At 35.5% G+C, this 19,268-nt stretch overlaps 1 protein-coding gene across 1 annotated transcript in view; it reads right to left on the minus strand.

Annotated features, from left to right (window-relative positions):
• TRAPPC8 (trafficking protein particle complex 8) overlaps positions 1-19,268 on the minus strand; it is an 80,479-nt gene that overhangs the window by 29,303 nt on the left and 31,908 nt on the right. The window contains exons 10-13 of the mRNA XM_006899555.1: positions 14,635-14,735; positions 10,222-10,327; positions 4,609-4,740; positions 204-428 (exon numbers count right to left, since the gene is read on the minus strand). Coding sequence (XP_006899617.1) covers positions 204-428; positions 4,609-4,740; positions 10,222-10,327; positions 14,635-14,735 — 564 coding nt within the window. The remainder of the gene's footprint in view (positions 1-203; positions 429-4,608; positions 4,741-10,221; positions 10,328-14,634; positions 14,736-19,268) is intronic.

Genomic DNA, 19,268 nt, shown 5'->3' on the forward strand with positions numbered 1-19,268 from the left:
CTAGGGAAAGTAGATTGATGGATTATTAAAGTACAATCCAGAAAAATTATTAAGGAGAAAAGACATTTCACTTGAGGGAGATGAACAGAAACTACAAAACACTGTTTGCTTTAACGTCAGTGCCTTCTTAGTGGATAGTAACGAATATATTTTTTGCTGAAAATAAGTAATTTTAGTATCAACTCCAGAAAATAAGCATTTACCTTGTAAACATAAAGATACTCTCTGAGGAAAGCGCCTTGTTGAGCAGCAGATTGTTTACTTTCGTTGATTAAAATATGTCTAAAGGCAGACACAGCATTATCCAGCTGCCGGAGAGTATACGACTGGCGCCCAATAGTGAAGTTAATGTGATCCTCTGCAAGAGACCAGCCTTTTCCTTTGTAAACCTGCATGGCTTGGCAATAGCAGCGTAGGGCATGCTTCTTCTGTAAGAAAACAAATATAAATGCATTAGCATCTGAATTCTTCTTTGACTAGAAAAAGAAATACATGCACACACACACAAATCAGTATTCTGAACTTAAAAGTTTATTCTTAGGGAGCTCTGGTGGCCAAGTGGCAAGAAGCTGCACTGCAATCTCAGAGGTATGCGGTTTGAATCCACCAGCTGCTCTGCTGGAGAAGGAGGGGCAATCTCCTCCTATACCAGTCAGATCCAATTTGATGGTACACACAAAAATAATGAACTAGGATGATTAGGGGGAAAAGAAGCTAACACAATAACTTTCACAGTTATTTATGGGGTGATAGTTTAGACTGTTTCCACTGCCATCAATAATTATATGTTAAGGCATATTCATATGAATACATGTGCGCACGTGTGTATGAGAGTATACTAGGTATATGCGTCAAAGTGGAGAATGTATTTAGAGACAAGGAGAGACCAATGTGTCTTGATAATGAACACCTATTTCTTTCAATAGCATTTTTAAAAGCACAATCTTCAAGGCAAGAACACACCTGTCAATTTAGCATTAGCTAGTTCTATTCTTTTTCTGGGAAAAGGAAGGGTACACAAACCATTATTTACCTAATATTATAAGAGGTGAAAATAAACCAAACCCTCGAAAGCTGTGTACCTAGAAAGCAATCTATTTTCAAAGAATTTTTCTCTCTCAGGTAAAATAAACACACTTTTATCAAACTTTGTCTACAACTAAAGATTTGCTGAATCATATGGTCAAATGTGCCATATATCGTTTATAAGATATATAAGTCAACATTACTTTTTCTACATTAAAATTCCACATACTGAGTAAGCCACACAGACTCTCATCTGCCTGTCTGTCACAGCTCAACAGTCAGTCCTGTAGCCACTAAGAGGTGGTGTCTTAGACCCTTCCGATAAAGCAGGGGCCTAAGACAGGAGGGCTGTAAAAATTGCAAAACATGGCAGGGTCAGCATCAGGTGCTACCACTGCTGCCAGTGCTGCCTGCAAATATCAAGCTTTGCTTCCTGCTGTTCAATGTACAGGACAGCAAGAAATTAATATTAGTATGGTATGTAAGAAACATCCTCAGAATGTGATGTTTCATGGAATATCAAAGCCTTATGAATGTGTGGGGAAAAAATCTGTAATAAATGTTACCACTCTAAAACTCAAGCATTTTATATCACCACATTCTTGCAATCCAAGAAATGGTATATATCTGCCAGAAAGGATGACCAAAAAAGGTAAAGTAGTTGTCTGTGAACACTGTCAAAGTACAATAGTAACAAAAGCATTGAACTAGTCATTCCAATACCAGTCACAGTAGACAGCATTTATTAAGGTCTGATAATCTCTGTTCACATTAAAATAAAATGTGTTTTTCACGCAAATAGCACTCCTACAAACATGGTAAACATCCCTAAAATGTGTTGGACTTTGCAAAATAGGTTTAACAAGCACCTAGACCTCAAAGTGAAGCAATACAAAAAGGGCAAAGATTCTCTGTACGGCCAGGGAAAGGAGTGCCGATTCGCAGCAGAGTGGATATGGCGGGCAGACTAAGCTCATTTTCCCGAAAATAGGACTGAAACTCCAAAGAAGATTGTGTTCAGTCTTGAATGTGTTGACCAAAACAATAGACCTAAGAAAATGCTGGCTATTAAAAGATGCAAAGTTTGACCTGGGAGGAGAAACGAAGACAGCTCTAAGCTTCATCTAGTTTTATTATCAGGACCTTAAAATCCTGAGATTTTCATGTTCACTTCAAAAAAATAAACAAAATGCCAAGACACTTTCCAAGTTTAAGTTAATGACAGTAAATGAAGTCAGCTTTTCTCTAAACCTTACTCTATATACTATCCAGGTTCTAACAAACATCACTCAGCTAAGGGAAGAAAAGTACATCTGAAGATGAGCCAAAAATCAGGTGTTTTTAGAAAGCATCTGGGTGTGTGAGAATTGAAGGCTAATTTTCAATACCATGAAATCTCAAATGAGAGCCAATATTAATTAAATGGGAAGAAAGAAACCATAAAACAATTGTCACAAAAGCTACAATCTAGTAGTTTACTGTGTTTAAGGTTAACAAGTCTAAAATGTCAGGAATAATAATGAAATCATGAAAACCATTAGGAAGTTTCCACAGCAGCTGCATATGGAGTCACGCATAAGAGCTGAAGCTCCGTTATTAACTTATGAAAGATTTCTGAAGAAGCCACATTGTATGATAAAACTAAATATGTAAATACATGGGGCAGATGTACACACATACACATTTTTTAAAAACTCTTTGTTACTGAGAGTTTCAAGAGAGTAATTATTCTTTTTTTTTCTATAATTATATTTTATTAATTTTCATAAACATTTACAGAGATTTTGGGCTTCCACTCATTCATTGTTGCACTATTCTCTCTACCCTCCTCCCAGTTTGTTCTTGTCCAAATGCCACAGTGCTTGTCAAAGCCAGTTCTGATTTATCTTCTTTGTCAGTGTATCCTTTGCCATTCCCTATCACTCCTCCCTGAGAGAGACTTCACCCTGAGTCATAAGGAAAAGGGGATGGCGTATTCTGTCAAGAGAGTAATTATTCTTAATGCTTAGTCTCTGGTTATTTTCATAAAGAAGATACTGCTTTATACTTTTAAAATAACAAGCATTTTAAAAACAGATAATGATTCAATGCATGTTTTCAACAACATTTAGGGTACACTACTATCTAACCAGAGAGATCTGGTGGCCAAGTGCTGTCAACCAAAAGGCACGCAGTTCAAATCCACCAGCTGCTCCACAGCAGAAAGATGGGCAATCCCCTCTAGTGAAATTTATTGCCTATGGAAACCTGCTGGAGGGTCAGCTATGAGTCAGTTCTGACTCGACAGCACAGACCACCACCACAATTATCTAACAACAGCATTCTTGGTCCCTATAAATCCTGCTCCAACTGACACTTAAAGGGACAGCTGGGCCTGGAGAAAACTCTTTTTAAATCACTACAGCTCTCTTAATACAGCGATTTGCATACACAGAAGATTTTCATGCATAAAATATTTAGTCAATACCACTGTAAAAGCACACAGAATAACAAGACAGAGGGAGTTTGTATGTGGTTAGGAATTATTAAAACACATTGAACACAATGTGCTTGACTCTTCCTATGTATCCTTGGATTACCATCCAGATATAATTCTAAATTTCAAAAATAAAAAAAAAAACCCAACAACTTATCACGGCTTTGTTCACAACAGCAAGGAGTTGGAAACAACCTAAGTGCCCATCAACAAACAAATGGATAGAGAAGCTGTGGTATACTCACACAATGGAATACCATGCTGCATTGGAAAACAAGGAACTCATGCAGTATTATTCTAAATGGGTGACCCTGGAGCACATTATGCTGAAATATCTCAGTCACAAAAGGACAAATACTACATGGTGCCACTATTGTAAAACAGGACTGGCATCAGTGTTGGGGGGAAACTGAGAAAGATGGGATAAATAATGTATATGCATGGAAACAGATGAGGGAGAAAACTGTTTAAAAGGGATATGTGATTTGGTATTTTTGTCATGACAGGAGTCCAGAGCAAAGGCTGCAAGTGGAGTGGACCTGGGGAGAGGGATTGTTCTTTTTTTATTATTATTATTATTTTTGTGTGAGTGTACCGTCAAATCAGATCTGACTGGTACAGGAGGAAATTCTCCCTTCTTCCCCGGCAGAGCATCTGGTGGATTCAAACCGTGCGCCTCTGGGACTGTAGTTGCAGGTCCTTGCCACTAGGCCACCAGAGCTCCCCTCTGGGGGGAGGGATTGTAAAACAATGAAAGAATTTTTTTTTCTCTTTTACTTTTCAAAGAGGGGAGTGTACTGGCGGGGGAGGGGAGAAAAGTGCAACAATGAATGAATGGAAATCAAAAGATTCTGTAAATTTTCACTGAAATTAATGATAAAAAAAATTTTAAAACACACCAAAACAAATGAACAGGTGATCTATAAAATAAATAAATAAAATCTGAAGGGAAGTAATCTGCCATGCTACTGTAATATACTACCTCAGAACAAAATTTATTTCCATTTTAGGATACATTTGAAATCTTAAACAACTGTCAAAAGACAATTTAAAAAATAAATTTGTAACTAACAATTTTACTTTCCTTTTAAAGAAAATGCACTAACCTGGCCTGCTTTACTAAACCGATGGCCTGCGAGTATCATATGAAATGCATATTTTCTAACCATTGGAGTCTTCATGTTTATAAAACAATGTGCCGCCTGTTCCAAAAGAAGTGCACTTCGAAGATCGGAGTCCTAGTGAATGTTCAGAAGAAAATAACATTAGTTTCATATAATTAGAAACAAAAGCTAACTGGTGAAGAACATTAACTTCCTTTAAACTTAGGTAAACATATTTAATGTTTGGCGTACACAAGTTTAAGGATCAAATACTAAATCAAACTGAACAGTCTTTATTCCAATAAGCATACATTAAGAAAGGAAAAGCCTTCAAAACACTCTTTACCATGAAACATTTTATTTTGCTTTTTTATGAAAGCCAACTTTCTGGTTATGACACGTACCACATAACAATGATCTAAGGAAGTATATTGTTCAAATGGGTAAAAACATGTATCAACTGGAAATTTTATGCAAGTATACTGATTAAAGGTAATCCAGAAAACAAAACAGAGGGGAAAATTCCTATCAAATCAAGTTCTACTGGAAATTGACCTGTGACACTCAACAGAATATTTCCATCCATTCAAGAAAAAAGATAAAACAGAATATGTATAAGGGAGCTCTGGTGGCCTATGGGCAAGCAGCTGTGTAGCAATCGCAAAGCCAACAGATGCCCGCTGGGGAGGGAGGGGCAATCTCCTCCTGTGCCAGTCAGATCTGACTCGACGGTACATTAACAGGGGGGAAAAGAAAATCAAACAGAATATGGATAGATTATTAAATGACTTATATTCTATAAAGCTTTATCTAGTTAAGAAGAGTTATCACTATTTGCTGTAATTCAGCAGGCCAAAATTATTATTCTTTGTATTAACAAATGAATGGATAGAGAAGCTCTGGTATATTCACACAATGGAATACTATGCTGCATTGAAAACAAGGAATTCATGCAGTATTATTCCAAATGGGTGACCCTGGAGGACATTATACTGAGTGAAATATTGCAATCATAAAAGGACAAATACTATATGGTACTGCTGTTGTAGAATGAGGCTGACATCAAGGTGGGAGTAAGACTGAACAAAACTGGATCAATTATGTATACTGCATTAAAGTCGATGAGGGAGATGACAGTTTAAAAGTAATATATTTTAGGGCATTATGATTATCCTAAGAGTTCAGAATGAGGGTTGCAGAGTGGAGTATACTTGGGGGGGAGGTAGGGGAGTGCGGGGAGACTGTATACCAATAAAGGAGTTTTTTCTTTTGCTTTTCAAGAAAAGCGAACTGGGGGTGGGGGTGGGGTGGGCGGGGAGAAAAGTGAAACAATGAATGAATGGAAATCCAAAATCTCTATAAATGTTCATTGAAATTAATTTTTTAAAAAGTTCTGAAAGCTTCACCTTCAAAGATTATTTTTTCACCACTACTAGTATACTAGATAATTCCAATATATTAAAAACCACATACTGCATTTACATCATTATCCACAAGGATAACCTTTCAACAGAAAGAGTCATCACTTTGTAACTGAGAAAGTACTGAAGGTTGTTGATTAAATATCAACATTCTCTCCAAAACTTCCTCAAGGTTTTCAGCTATTCTCAAGCTGAACTTACCATGCCCTTCCATGTGCTCTGCTGCCATTATTATCCCCAGGGAAAGTTGAAAACAGAAAACATTGACTTTAAGTGCAATAATTTCAATACATTAAAGTTACATTTTAAAAAAATGCTGAATTTAAAAAAGTGAACATCCTGCCTTCCACCACAAGCTTGGCCCCATTTACTAGATACTAGTTTGGTGCTGGTGTTTACCCTCCTGCTACCTCCTCCTTCTATTTATTATAGAGGGAATTCTGCATCTTGATATTTTTATGGACATCTTTCCAAAAATCCATTTTCTCTCATTACTTTGAAAACTACATTGTACTGCATTATATACATGTACTACTTTTATTAATACAATCCTCAGCAGAATCATTTAATATTGTTAGCTTTTATTACCAAAAATGCTTCTATAAGCATCCTTATAAAACATTTTTATGCAATTCAAAGTTTGATGAGTCACTGTGTTAGCAAAAGTTATCCAGTTACTTCAAACTTTAATCAATACGGCTAAACTGCTGGGGGCGGGGAAGTACCAAAATGTGGTCTTATCAAAAGGAAATTTTGACAGGAAAAAGAATTAAAGAATATTTTCCAGCACTATTCCAAAAATCTTTTGGATTTTTATCTAATAAAGTAAAAATGTCATGTTATTACTTAGCAATCACTTTTCATGTGATTAGGGGCTTTTGTTCATTTTCTGTTAATTATCTGTCCATCCTTTTAGTGAATGGGTTTTGTAGTTTTTTAGACTTGTAGAAGTCCTTTGTATATTTATCAGTATTAGATTTTTTTAAATAGTATTTCTCAGCTTTACATGGCTGTGTTTATTCTTTTGTGGTCCAGCAGTTCTTTTGCTTTTTTATGACTGGAAAACATCACAATCAAGCTAAAAAAGAATTTTCCCATTCCTACATTTACAAGAATGTTCTGATTTTTGTTTTGTTTTTAAAATTTCATTTCCTAGCCTAACTGCCCATCAACAAACTAATGGATTGAAAATTTGTGGTACATGCACATGATGGAATACTATGCAACATTCAGGAACAATTTCTAAAAATACTATATAAAAGAGAGGCTCGAGACCATATGCTGTGTGAAATAACTCAGTCTCATAAGGACAAACACCGCATAAGTTCATTATTGTAAAAAATAGAAGGATAACTAGTAAGATGAGTACAAAAGTCCAAAGAGGGAAGGGGAGGGAGCAGAAGGACTGAGGGAGGGAATGGGCAAAATCACAGCGTTGTAGAATTTGGTGGGTGGAAGGAGAGAGTGAAGGAATTAGGAAAGGTCCAGTGGAGACCTGAAAAGACAGGGTGTTAGTGGGCATAGATCAACGGTGACTGATTTTATAAAAAACGTATAGGAATGATCATGTGGAACACAATGTGAATGAAGGAATGTGTGAAACACAATGTATATGAATGAAACACAATGTAAATGAATTTTGTATTCAAACCCATATTAAATAAAGAACTTTCTCAATAAGTTTCTTTCACTGATTTTAAATAACACTTTAATCATATATATATATATATATATATATATATATTCCCACTCTACTCCACTAGGCTATTTCTTTTATTGTAAAGAGTTTATCATCTCAGTAGTTTCATAATGAGCTTTAAAAGCATTTTTTTTCTTTATGTAACTGTTAAATGGGCAGGTGCTGACCACTAATTAACCCACCACAGAGACAGTCCCTCCCCCAAAGCTAAGAAAAACTTTGCTATCATCATCATCATCATCATCATCATCATTTTACCATATTTAAATACAGGAGCAAACCAAGCATAACCAGCATAAATGTACATCACAGAGACACAACAGTGAAAATCATTACATCTTAAGCAGCCAATTCAAACATTCTGCCCTACATGGTAGAAGTGTGCTATGTTTTATCCTTATGGTGGGTTTGCCTCACCATTCTGAGAATCCCAGGGCAGAAGACAAGATGAAGACCCTCTTGCCTATGAATTTGCAGTAAAAAAAAAGTTTTTCTATAACAGTACTAAACAAAATATAGGGACTAAAACTCATGAATGTTAGAAGTCTGCTGTCTGTGTCTCTGTTCCTTATCCTTAAGATCAATGTAGTTTCCCCACTCCAGTATTCAGTCTTTCTATTTAATAATAAGTATATAAAACAAGTACAATTAAAGATGTAGTTAAAAATTAATGTCATTATGCCTAGCTATCTAATTTTTTCAAGTTGTCTCAAAGGAATACATAAAGTATACAGCAGGAAAAAAACCTAGAAGTTGGTCAAGTACTCCACACTACTCTTTTCTCTATCAGTAAACAAAATTCTCATCCATACCTCCAACTCAAGGCAGTAATGACAATGATAAATTCCCATTTTCATAAAATAAACCTTCCAGGGTGTGACAAAGAAAGGTGAAAACAAATCATGGAAAAAAAGAAGAAGAACTGGGGGGCGGGAGGGGGAAGAGGTAATCTAAAAACTTTAATTGAGCTGCTGAAACAAATAATTTTCATTTTACATTTACTGACAATCTCTAACTTGAGAAATATATTGAAACTCAAAATTATTTTTTGTGATACAGAACACATATTTATACCCAAAAGTCTACTTTCTATTCTGCCGAATAGTTTATGCCTGCCATATGTTCACAGTGGTCCGTGTTCATGCAACAGCAATATTGAAATATTTTCATTCACACCAAGCCACCCAGTAATATTTTATAGAAGCCATTTTAGGAGAACTTTTGGATGGTTAAATTGGATAAATGTTTACACAGCATCTATCATGTAATAAGCCTATTATTAGGGACTAAGAATGGAAAATACAGACAGTAGTAGTGTTCTACTTCAAAGGGCTAACCAGTTAAAATTTCCAATACAATATAGCAAACTGGATCTTACATCATGTGAAACGGAAGAATAGAGACATATAATAATCTGAAGAATAATTCTGAAAATAGGATTAGTAAGTTAAGTAAAGAAAGAGAATAGGGGTGTTAACCCTGAAGATGAAGATGTGAACCAAGACAGCAGTAGTGAGGGAGTGTTAACAAGTAAGAAGAAAAAAACCAAAACCCTAAAAACAGAAATATGTTTAAAAGGTTAACTCCTTCTCCCACTATTGTTGACTAAATGAAGCAAAACAAGGCATTTCAAGTAATTTTTGCTTTAAGTAAATGAAAGATGCCAGTGATAAAATATTATATGAGGTATGAAAATATGAGTTTTAAAAAAAAAAACAAATAAAATAAAAAAAAATTTTAAAAAAGAAAACATATGAGTTTAGTTATTAATATATTCAACTATGGTGCTCTGGAGATATTCAAATAGACAAGGCTAAAAGAGAGTCAATCATACAAATCAAGACCCATGAACTTTAACGTTTTAAGTTCATGAATGTGAATAAAATCACTGAGAGTATACTGAGTGAAAAGTAGGGAAGTCAATGGGTAAGTCCACAGAATACATTATACTTAGGCAAACAAAAGGGGTTTTTACTTCATTATTAAAGTATTCACCCCCCCAAAAAAGTGTCTTTAATCTTACTTATATAAGAATTAATACCATTCTTTGCGAGTCTCCTGCCGAAAGCAACCATTAATGGACTGTTTTTTGACTTTTGAAATATTCACAGCTTTTAATGCTTAAGATGATATTCTTTAGAAGGGCCTATTACCCAAAAATAAGATTAAAAGTTCCTGAATGACTATTCCTTTAAAAATCTATCTTATATTAAGAACAATGCATATGAATGTGGCTTTAAGTATCGTTATGCATAGGACAGAACAAAATCCAAAGATAATAATGAAATACACTCTTCAAATGTGCAAATACATTCTTAACACATTCAGAATTATAGCAACAAAAATAACCATGTAACTATGCTATAAATTCTCAAGAGAAATTTCTCTAATTATATATTCAGACACACTAAAAAGATAGTCTTAAAAAAATTAAAATCTATCAAGTAATAATATTAATAGTTAACAGATTTTTAACATATTATACAGTTTCAGTACCTCACTGGTCAGTCTTATTAGGAGAGCTGCAGCTTCTGAATATTTGCCTTGACTTTTTAAAATTTCAGCACTAAGTAATACACATCTTTCAGCCAACATCATATTCCTAAAGAAAAAGACAAGGAAAATACAATAAGCATCAAAATAACAGCTTGGTCCTTCAGGAAAACCACCGGTTCACACAAGTTTGCAATTCTAGTCTTCAAGAAAGATAATCTTTTTCTTACTTTATAATTACCCAAAAGTTTCATACCTACAAGAATTCTCCTAACGTATCAAATCTTCTTAGCATATAATTTGGTAATGAAAATGCAACATGAAGACTTATTTTCTATAGTCAATAAGCTAGGAAACAGCTAGCATCTCTGGACAAGCAGTTAATTAACAAAAATTGCTCTGAACAGAGGAATATATACATTTTCTATGAATATATTTGTAAGTAAATGTTTCGCATATATTTCTTTCTCCTTCACTGCAGAACTCTTTAAAAGTTTGAGGCATGTGACACATTTCACTTTGGAGGCTACTTGTAACAATATTCAGACGTTTTCCCCTACAGTAGTCTAAGATGCTTAAACTGCAGATAGGATAGGGTTAATTATGTCTGACAGATTCCAGAGATCATTTTTCTTTTGTAAAAATACACAACCAGTTGATTTCTCTAATAGAAGACTACTATATAATAAAACCAGATTATTTATTAATATTAAAAAATAAAATCATTCTGTCAAATTACAAAATGGAATCTTTTTGATGGGAAATAGTAAACAGAAGTCTTTCTCTTTTTTATTTTCTAGTCCTTAAATGAAAATACTTCTTGGTCTTAAAATTAGAATCAAAACTTGTTACTTGAACTAAGGAAGATTATTCTGAATAACAGTATTTTAAAACTACAATTCACGTTTTTTATTGTCATGACTTGTCATCAACTTTTTAAAGTCATTGTTTTTCTTAGGAGGTTAATATGTTTTAATACATAAGATTTTTTTTTATTAATTTTGTGTGTGTGTGTGTGTGTGTGTTGTCAAATTGGATTTGTTACAGAAAGAGATTGCCCCTCCTTCTCCAGCAGAACATCTGGTGGATTCAAACAGCATACCTCTGGGATTGCAGTGCAGCTTTTTGCCACTAGGCCACCAGAGTTCCCTAAAATTATTTTTTTTTCATAGACAATGAAGACTAACTCTTAATTACAAACATCTCTGCAACATAAGTTACTGTATTTTCTAAACAATTTTTTGAGATTTAAACTCCCTTTTATTTTGTCGAAACAATTATAATGCTCATTTTACAACTGAGGAAACATTCAAGCAACATCTCACAAAAGGCTAAATCCAGGTAAAGTTATTATTTTGCTAATTTATACAATAGTTAAAGAACGGGATTCAGGTCTTTTATTCATAGGGTCACTATGAGTCATGCTCAACTCGATGGCACTTACCAACAAAAAACAACAATGTTCTACTACATGTATTCAATGTATTTAATTTCTAAGTCAAGATTTTCTTTTATTCAGTGTTGTTGTTACGGGCCATCAAGTAGGAACTAACTCAGCTAATCCTCCAGAAGGTTTTCAGAGGCTGTAACTCATACAGGAGGAAACTGCCCATCTTTTTCCCTTGGAGCAGATGGTAGATTTGAATCATGTGACTTTGGGTTGGCAATGCAGCTCCTTCCTTACTAAGCCACAAGAGTTCCATTTTATTCAAGTGGTACTGTGCCAAGTACAGTACAAGAGCTGAAGAATTAATCATTTCTATGACACAATCTCTATTTTTAAAAGTGGAAACTGATAGAAACCAGAAAATAGGGAATATTTAATCTTTATTATGATTTGGGGGAAATGAGAAGAAAGGGAACACTTAGTAAAACTAAATTTAAGAAAGCTTTTAAGGATAAAAAAGATTTTATCACTTAAAAGGCAGACTACAGCAAAAGTAACTTTATTTATTGTATTTTAAGAAAACATTTTCACTTTAATATTTGTGCAGACAAGTTTTCTATATAAAATTAGCACAGTATTCTAGTTTCTAATTATTTCAGAATGTATTTTGGTATTTCTAATTTATTAAAAATATTAAATTGATGGTAATACTATCATTTATATATAATAAAAAAGAGGAAGACGGAATACAATGAATAAAGTTATATTTAGAAAAATTATGTAGTCTATTGTGGACAAGACAAAACTCGATTACCAACATTCAATTAATGATGAAGGTTATTAGTCCATTTTCTTTTAATTTTACATTATCCTACATACATCTCCCCCAAAGCTCTGAGCTTCACAAAGTCAAAGATCTTTACTGAGAAGTAAGTCATACCTTTTGAAACTCTCTCCTTATAACTCATTTCTCCTATTTCCTCCTCTTAAGTTTTCCTTTTGAGACTCTTTCAGTGGTTCGTCATTCACAGGAGGTTCTATCTTTTCTTTTTTGTTGCTAGGTATCACCAAACTGACTCCCACTCAAAGAGACTCTATGTACAACAGAACAAAACCTAGCCCCATCTTACGCCTCTGCTGTACTTAAACCCACACTGCAGTCACTGTGTCAATTCATCTCAACAAAAGGCTTTCTGGTGACCCTCAACCCTTTCAAACATGATGTCCTTTTCCAGGCCTGACCCCTCCTGACAACATGTCCCATGTGTGTGAGACTGCCTCATCATCCTTCTCTAACGAGCACTCTCTGACTACACTTTTTCCCCTGCAGATTTGTTTGTTCTTTTGGCAGTTCATGAAGGCATTCAGTCTTCCTTAGTCACTGTTCCACTTTTTACATGTATATGAAGCGACTGAAAATGCCATGGTGTGGATCAGAACACCAGTTTCTATACTGACATCCTTGCTCTTTAGGACTTAAGAGATTTCTGATAGCACCTTTGCCCAGTGTAACATGTTGTTTGATTTTCTGACTGCTGCTTCCATAGGAAATGACCCAAGAAAAGTTAAATCCTTGACAACTTCAATGTTTTTTCCATCTATCATGAAGTTGCTTATTGGTATGTTGTTGTGTTGCTGTTATGTGCCAAGTCGCCTGTGACTCATAGTGACCCTAAGTATAACAGCCCCATCACCCCCGTCACTGAATCAATTAATCTCATCAAGGGTCTTCCTCTCCTGCGCTGTCCCTCCACCCTCCCCAAGAATGATGTCTCTCTCCAATCCTGCCTTGCAACATGACCAACATATGTCAGATGAAGCTTCAGAATCCTTGCCTCCAAGAAGCAACCTAGTTTCATCCTCTCCAGGATGAACCTGTTTGTTCACCTAGCAGTCCATGATATATTCTTACTGATATAGTTATGAGAAATTATTTTCTTGCCATTGAGATATAATCCATATCTTCTGTTAGAATCTCTTACATATACTCTTTTTTAAAGTTTATGAGGTATCTGTGCCAATGTATTATCTCAGACTATCTTTCTAAATTTACTACCCAATACTTTGCATCAAAATAAACCCTCAACCCATCCTGGGTTCTATCACTTCTCATTAATAATGCTCCATGTAAAACACTAATTTAGCCAATCACAATCCCTGAAATACCTTCCTATCAAATCTCAACCATCAAGGTTTATTCATTAATCCACCAAAACAAGCTCACAGTCATTAGGTTGACCAACACAGAAAAGAACTTTTCCTTGGGGTTTCCAAGGCTAGAATCCTTCCAGAAGTTATTGTTGTCCTTTGCCTTTGAGTAGGAACCAACCCATAGCTGACACTCCAGGGGATTCTCAGAGGCAGTAAATTGCATGGGAAGAGAATACCTATCATCCTGCAAAGCAGGTGGATTCAAATCATGTGCCTCTGAGACTGCAGTGTAGCTTCTTAGCATTAGGCCACTAGAGCTCCCACCACTTAGAAAAGGAGACTACCACACTATAAATCCTATGATGTGGCAGGTAGATGCTATCAGCAGCTGAGTATTTAAATCACTGTGCTAGCAGGACTATTATTTATCCAATGGCCCAGGAAATGCCTGCTAGTCACTATAAGACTAGTTTCAGTCTCCTAACTCTACATACAGCCTCTACATATAACACTAAGAAATATTTCTCCTTTACTTCCCTGGACTTTTATCTCATTCTTAGTGTTCTGGCTATGTAACAAGGTAAATTCAAAATGCCTGACTTCTGCACAACAGGAGTTAGGTGAGAGACACCTAAATCTTACAAATCATCCTCATACACCAGAAAGCCTCAAATTCCTAAACATACATCCAAAATAGATATTAATGAAACATTAATTTAAAAAAAAAATAACCTGGTCTCTACTTTCATTAGCTTAATATTTAACTAAGGTTTATGAATAAAAACCAGAAATAATGTGAACCACTTATATCTAGTTAACAATATAAAACTCAAACTTTACCTCTAAATGGATAGACTAGAAATATCATAGTCACCTACTTGCAGACATCCCTGTATGTCTGGATTGCTGTATCCATATAATGAGCAGGGTATGGCCTAGGTGCTCCTGGCTGAAGAAAAGCTGACACCGCTGCCATTTCCTAAAGAAAAAGATATTTTTTATGCTATTTCAAAAAAAAAGAAACAGTTTTGTAACTTAGTATACAGGAGGCCTAAAAAACTGGAATATATTGTAATGTATGGACATGTATAACTTTTAGTCTAATGTAAGACTTGAAAATGCAAAAACCAGATGCTGTGCTGGAGAAGGGCAATCTCCTCCTGTACCAGTCAGATCCGATTTGAAGGTTCACATAAAAAAAAAACAGTAAAATAAAATAAAATTTTTAAAAAAAGAAAATTTAAAAAAAATCAAACAGAAAGTGTATGTAAACTCTCAAAGGTGTAAAATTTTTAAGTTTTTGAAGCATGTCATTCAGTATTTAAACGAGACTTTCAAGATTTAGGAGGCACCTGTAAACTGGATGGTGAGATTTTGTCACAAAGAGTGGTCAATCCCTGGAGAAAGGCAATTGCTTGGTTGAAAACCCGCAAAAAAAAAAAGATGCTCAATGTGATAGACTAACAAAGGGCTTTAGTAATGGATTTAAGCACAACAGAGGTTGTAAAGATAGAGCAGAATAAACAAAGAATAGTGTTTTGTTCTGTGAATTATAAAATAGCTATGAGTTGAAGGTGATTTAATTAGATACTAACAATTAGATACTTTGAGTTATGGAGTATATTTTGAATCAAGTGAACACAGCGTAAAATTTCTGCTACCTTCTCACCTCCTCCTTTATTCCTCAAAGAGGAAAGACAAATAACAAGATCACATAGTGACAGCTTTCAAATTTATTGACATCAAAACATAAAATTAAGGCTCAGAACAGCTTACACTATTACATCATATCGTGGTATCCACACACTCTATAGTTTCCATCATATCAGAAAGTATACAAACCATATCTTAGATATATATTACTGTAGTTTTCTAAGCCACTTAATGTCACTGTTAAAACCCATTCCATTGTCAATGCCTATGGCTTAAATAATAATTCAAATACTATACAATAGTGTTAAAGAATTTTAAAATGAAAAATAAAGATTTTAATTCACAGTAGAGCATCCTAAATCCATGTCTACAGTCATAGAGATGAAGTTTTAAAAACTGGCTAAAAAAAAGCTAGCACCACACAACAAAAAAGATAACTCAAAATACTTAAACAGGTTTTACTGTCTATTTTTCTTTCCTTCATATCGAGTTGATTACCATAATGACCATACAGGGCAAAACAGAACTGCCCACAGAGTTTTCAAGGCTATAAATCATCATGGAAGTAGACTGCTATATCTTTTTCTGTGAAAAACCATGTGGTTTCAAAAATTTGCTCACAAATTAAAAGTCGTCACAAATTTCAAGGTAAACCTGTTAACATCACAATCCTCTCTTGGAATAAATTCAGTACCTGTGATGAACAAGCAGGTCAGTGGGAACTTAACTGAGTTTTCTTAAGCCCTGCCGACCCACCTGGAACAAGCAGGTCAGTGAGAACTTGACTGAATTTTCTTAAGCCCTGCTTAACCCAGAGCCCTTAGCTACAAGAGGCTGTTCTCACAGGTCCTGAACTGAACCTTCCCTTGAGTCAGAAGTTCAGAGAGAAACACAGGCAAGATAGCTCCCCCACCATTTTCTAGAGCAGTGTCTTCAGATCAAGAACCTACCATCACCTAAGTCATGAAAAACTCTATCACAGCAATGTCACAAAAGAAGCAGGCTATCTAACACCTACGCAAGAGCAAAGCAAGATGTCACCCAAAAAAGGTGACACAGTATCAATGGATATCCTGAAGCCAGAAAGTCTGATGGAACTTTCTGACAGATTTTAAAAGAACAATGATCAAATATTTTCAGTGGGTAAAAGACAAACTTGAAGAATTACAAGACACTACAAGCAAACACCAGGAGGAGTTTAAAAAAAAATCTAGAAGAATGCAAATACAACAAACAAGGCATTAGTGGCACTGGAAAAAACAAGAAATCACAAACCGTAATATTAAGTCCAATGTTTCAGATGCTGTCAACATGACAGAGACACACATGAACAGAGTTGAAGAGATGGAACACAGAACCAGTGAAATAGAAGACAGGCCTGTCACTACTGATATGCTAAAGCAAAAAGCAGAAACAAAAAGGAAGGAAAAAGAAGAAAACCTAAGAATAATATGGGACACCATAAAGAGAAATAACATGTGCATCATCAGAAGCCCAGAACAGAAAGAAGTAAAGTCACTGAAAAAAAATGTAAAGGCCCTCAAAGAATACAACTGTCAACCAAGAATATTGTACACAGCAAAACTGCCCATCAAATATGAAGGAGAGATCAAGATATTCTCAGAAAAACAGAACCTAAGGAAGTCTGTAAAAACAAGACCAGCAATGCAGGAAACACTAAGAGATATCTTTTTTTTTTTTAAGATATCTCTTTCTTACAGAGGTACCACAGAAAGGATGCACCAAAGTAACTAGCAACAACACCAAAAAGAACTCAACAAAATGATAGAAATAAAACCCTGCCTCTCTCAGTAATGATACTGAATGTGAAGGGTTTGAATGAATCACTGAAGGGGAAAAGAGTAACAGATTGTCTGTTGTTGTTGTTATGTGCCATCAAGCCGCTTGCGACTCATAGCAACCCTACGTACAACAGCCCTAAATTCTGCTCTGTCCTGTGCCAATCACACTGTCTCTGACATTCCCATCCGATTACCTGTCACTGAATCAATCCACCTCATAGAGGGCCTTCCCCTCCTGTGCTGTCCCTCCACCCTACCAAGCATGATGTCCCTCTCCAAGGACCTGTCCCTCCTTACAACATGTCCAAAGTATATAAGACGAAGCCTCAGGATCCTTGCCTCCAAGGAACAGCCTGGTTTAACCCTCTGCAGGATGAATCTGTTTGTTTTCCTAGCAGTCCATGCTACCCTCAATACTCTTCTCTAGCACCACAGCTCAAAGGCATCAATTCTCCTTCTATCCTCCCTAGTCATTGTCCAACTCTCTGATGCATAACAAGTAATAGCAAAGACCATGGCCTGTATCAGATGCACCTTAGTCTCCAGAGAGACACCACTGCTGTTCAGTACTTTGGAGAGTCCCTAACAGCAGATTTTCCCATGGCAATGAGTCTGGGGGGGGAAAAAAAAAACAAACCCAAACCCAAAATCTACCAATATGCTGTCTACAAGAGACACATATGAAAAATGAAGAGAAAGAAATACTAAAAATAAAAGGGTGGGGAAAAAAAATATACCAAGCAAATGGCAACCAGAATAAAGCGAGAGGAGTGATATTAATCTCTGATAAAATAAATTTCAGTGCAAAAACTATCACAACAGACAAAGCAAGTCACTACATAATGCTTAAAGAGTCAAATGAACAAGAGGACATAACAATAATAAATATCTATGCACCAAATGAAAAGACCTGTAAAATATATAAAACAAACATAAACAAAACTGAAAAAGGAAACAACACTACTAAAGTACTTGAAGACTTCAATACACTCTTCTCAAGAAAAGACAGAACTTCCAGAAAAAAAATCAACAAAAATGCTCAAGAACGAAACCACACAATAAACCACTCAACCTCATAGACATTTACAGACTAATACACCCCCAAAAACCATAGTATAACTTCTTCTCCAATGTGTGTGGAACGTTCTCCAGAACAGATGACATTTTAGGTCACAAGGCAAACATCAATAAATTAAAAACCACAAAAATGATACAACACGGTAAAAAGGGAAGCCACAGACTGGGGGAAAAAAATTTGGTAATGTCATGTTTGATAAGGGACTTATATCTAGAATTTATAAAATACTCGAACACCACAACAAGATAAACAACCCAATTTCAAAATGGGCACAGGATATGAACAGGCACTTCACCAAAGAAGACATTCAGATGGCAAACAAACACATGGAGAAATGTTCAAAATCCCTAGCTCTAGGAGAGATACAAATCAAAACAACTGTGAGATATCATCTCACCCCAGTAAGAGTAGCAAAATTTAACGGAAAAGCAACAACAAATGCTGTCGAGGTTGCGGAGAAACTGGTACCCTTATTCACTGCTGGTGAGAGTATAAAATGGTGCAACCATTATGGAAGGCAATATGGCACTTTTTCAAAAAGTTGAAAATAGAAATACCATTTGACCCAGCAATTCCACTACTGGGAATAGACCCCTAAGAAACCATAACAGACAACCCAAGTGCCCATCAACAAACAAATAGATAGAGAAGCTGTGGTATATTCACACAATGGAATACTATGCTGAATTGGGAAACAAGGAACTCATGAATGATTATACATGGTTGACCCTGGAGGAGGACATTACATTGAGTAAAGTCTCTGGAACACACAGGGACAAATGCTGTATTATGCCACTGTTGTAAAGCGAGACTGACATCGGGGTTGGGGGGAGACTGAGAAAAGAGTGGATAAATAATGTATACTGCATTGAAACAGATGAGGGAGAAAATGGTCTAAAAGGGATATATGATTAGGTATTATTGTCAAGACAGGAGTCCAGAACGAAGGCTGCATAGTGTAGTGGACTTGGGGTGAAGG

This window comes from Elephantulus edwardii, unplaced genomic scaffold, assembly GCF_000299155.1.
Source record: "Elephantulus edwardii isolate Elephantulus edwardi_28Jun2011 unplaced genomic scaffold, EleEdw1.0 scaffold00261, whole genome shotgun sequence".
Taxonomy (NCBI): domain Eukaryota; kingdom Metazoa; phylum Chordata; class Mammalia; order Macroscelidea; family Macroscelididae; genus Elephantulus; species Elephantulus edwardii.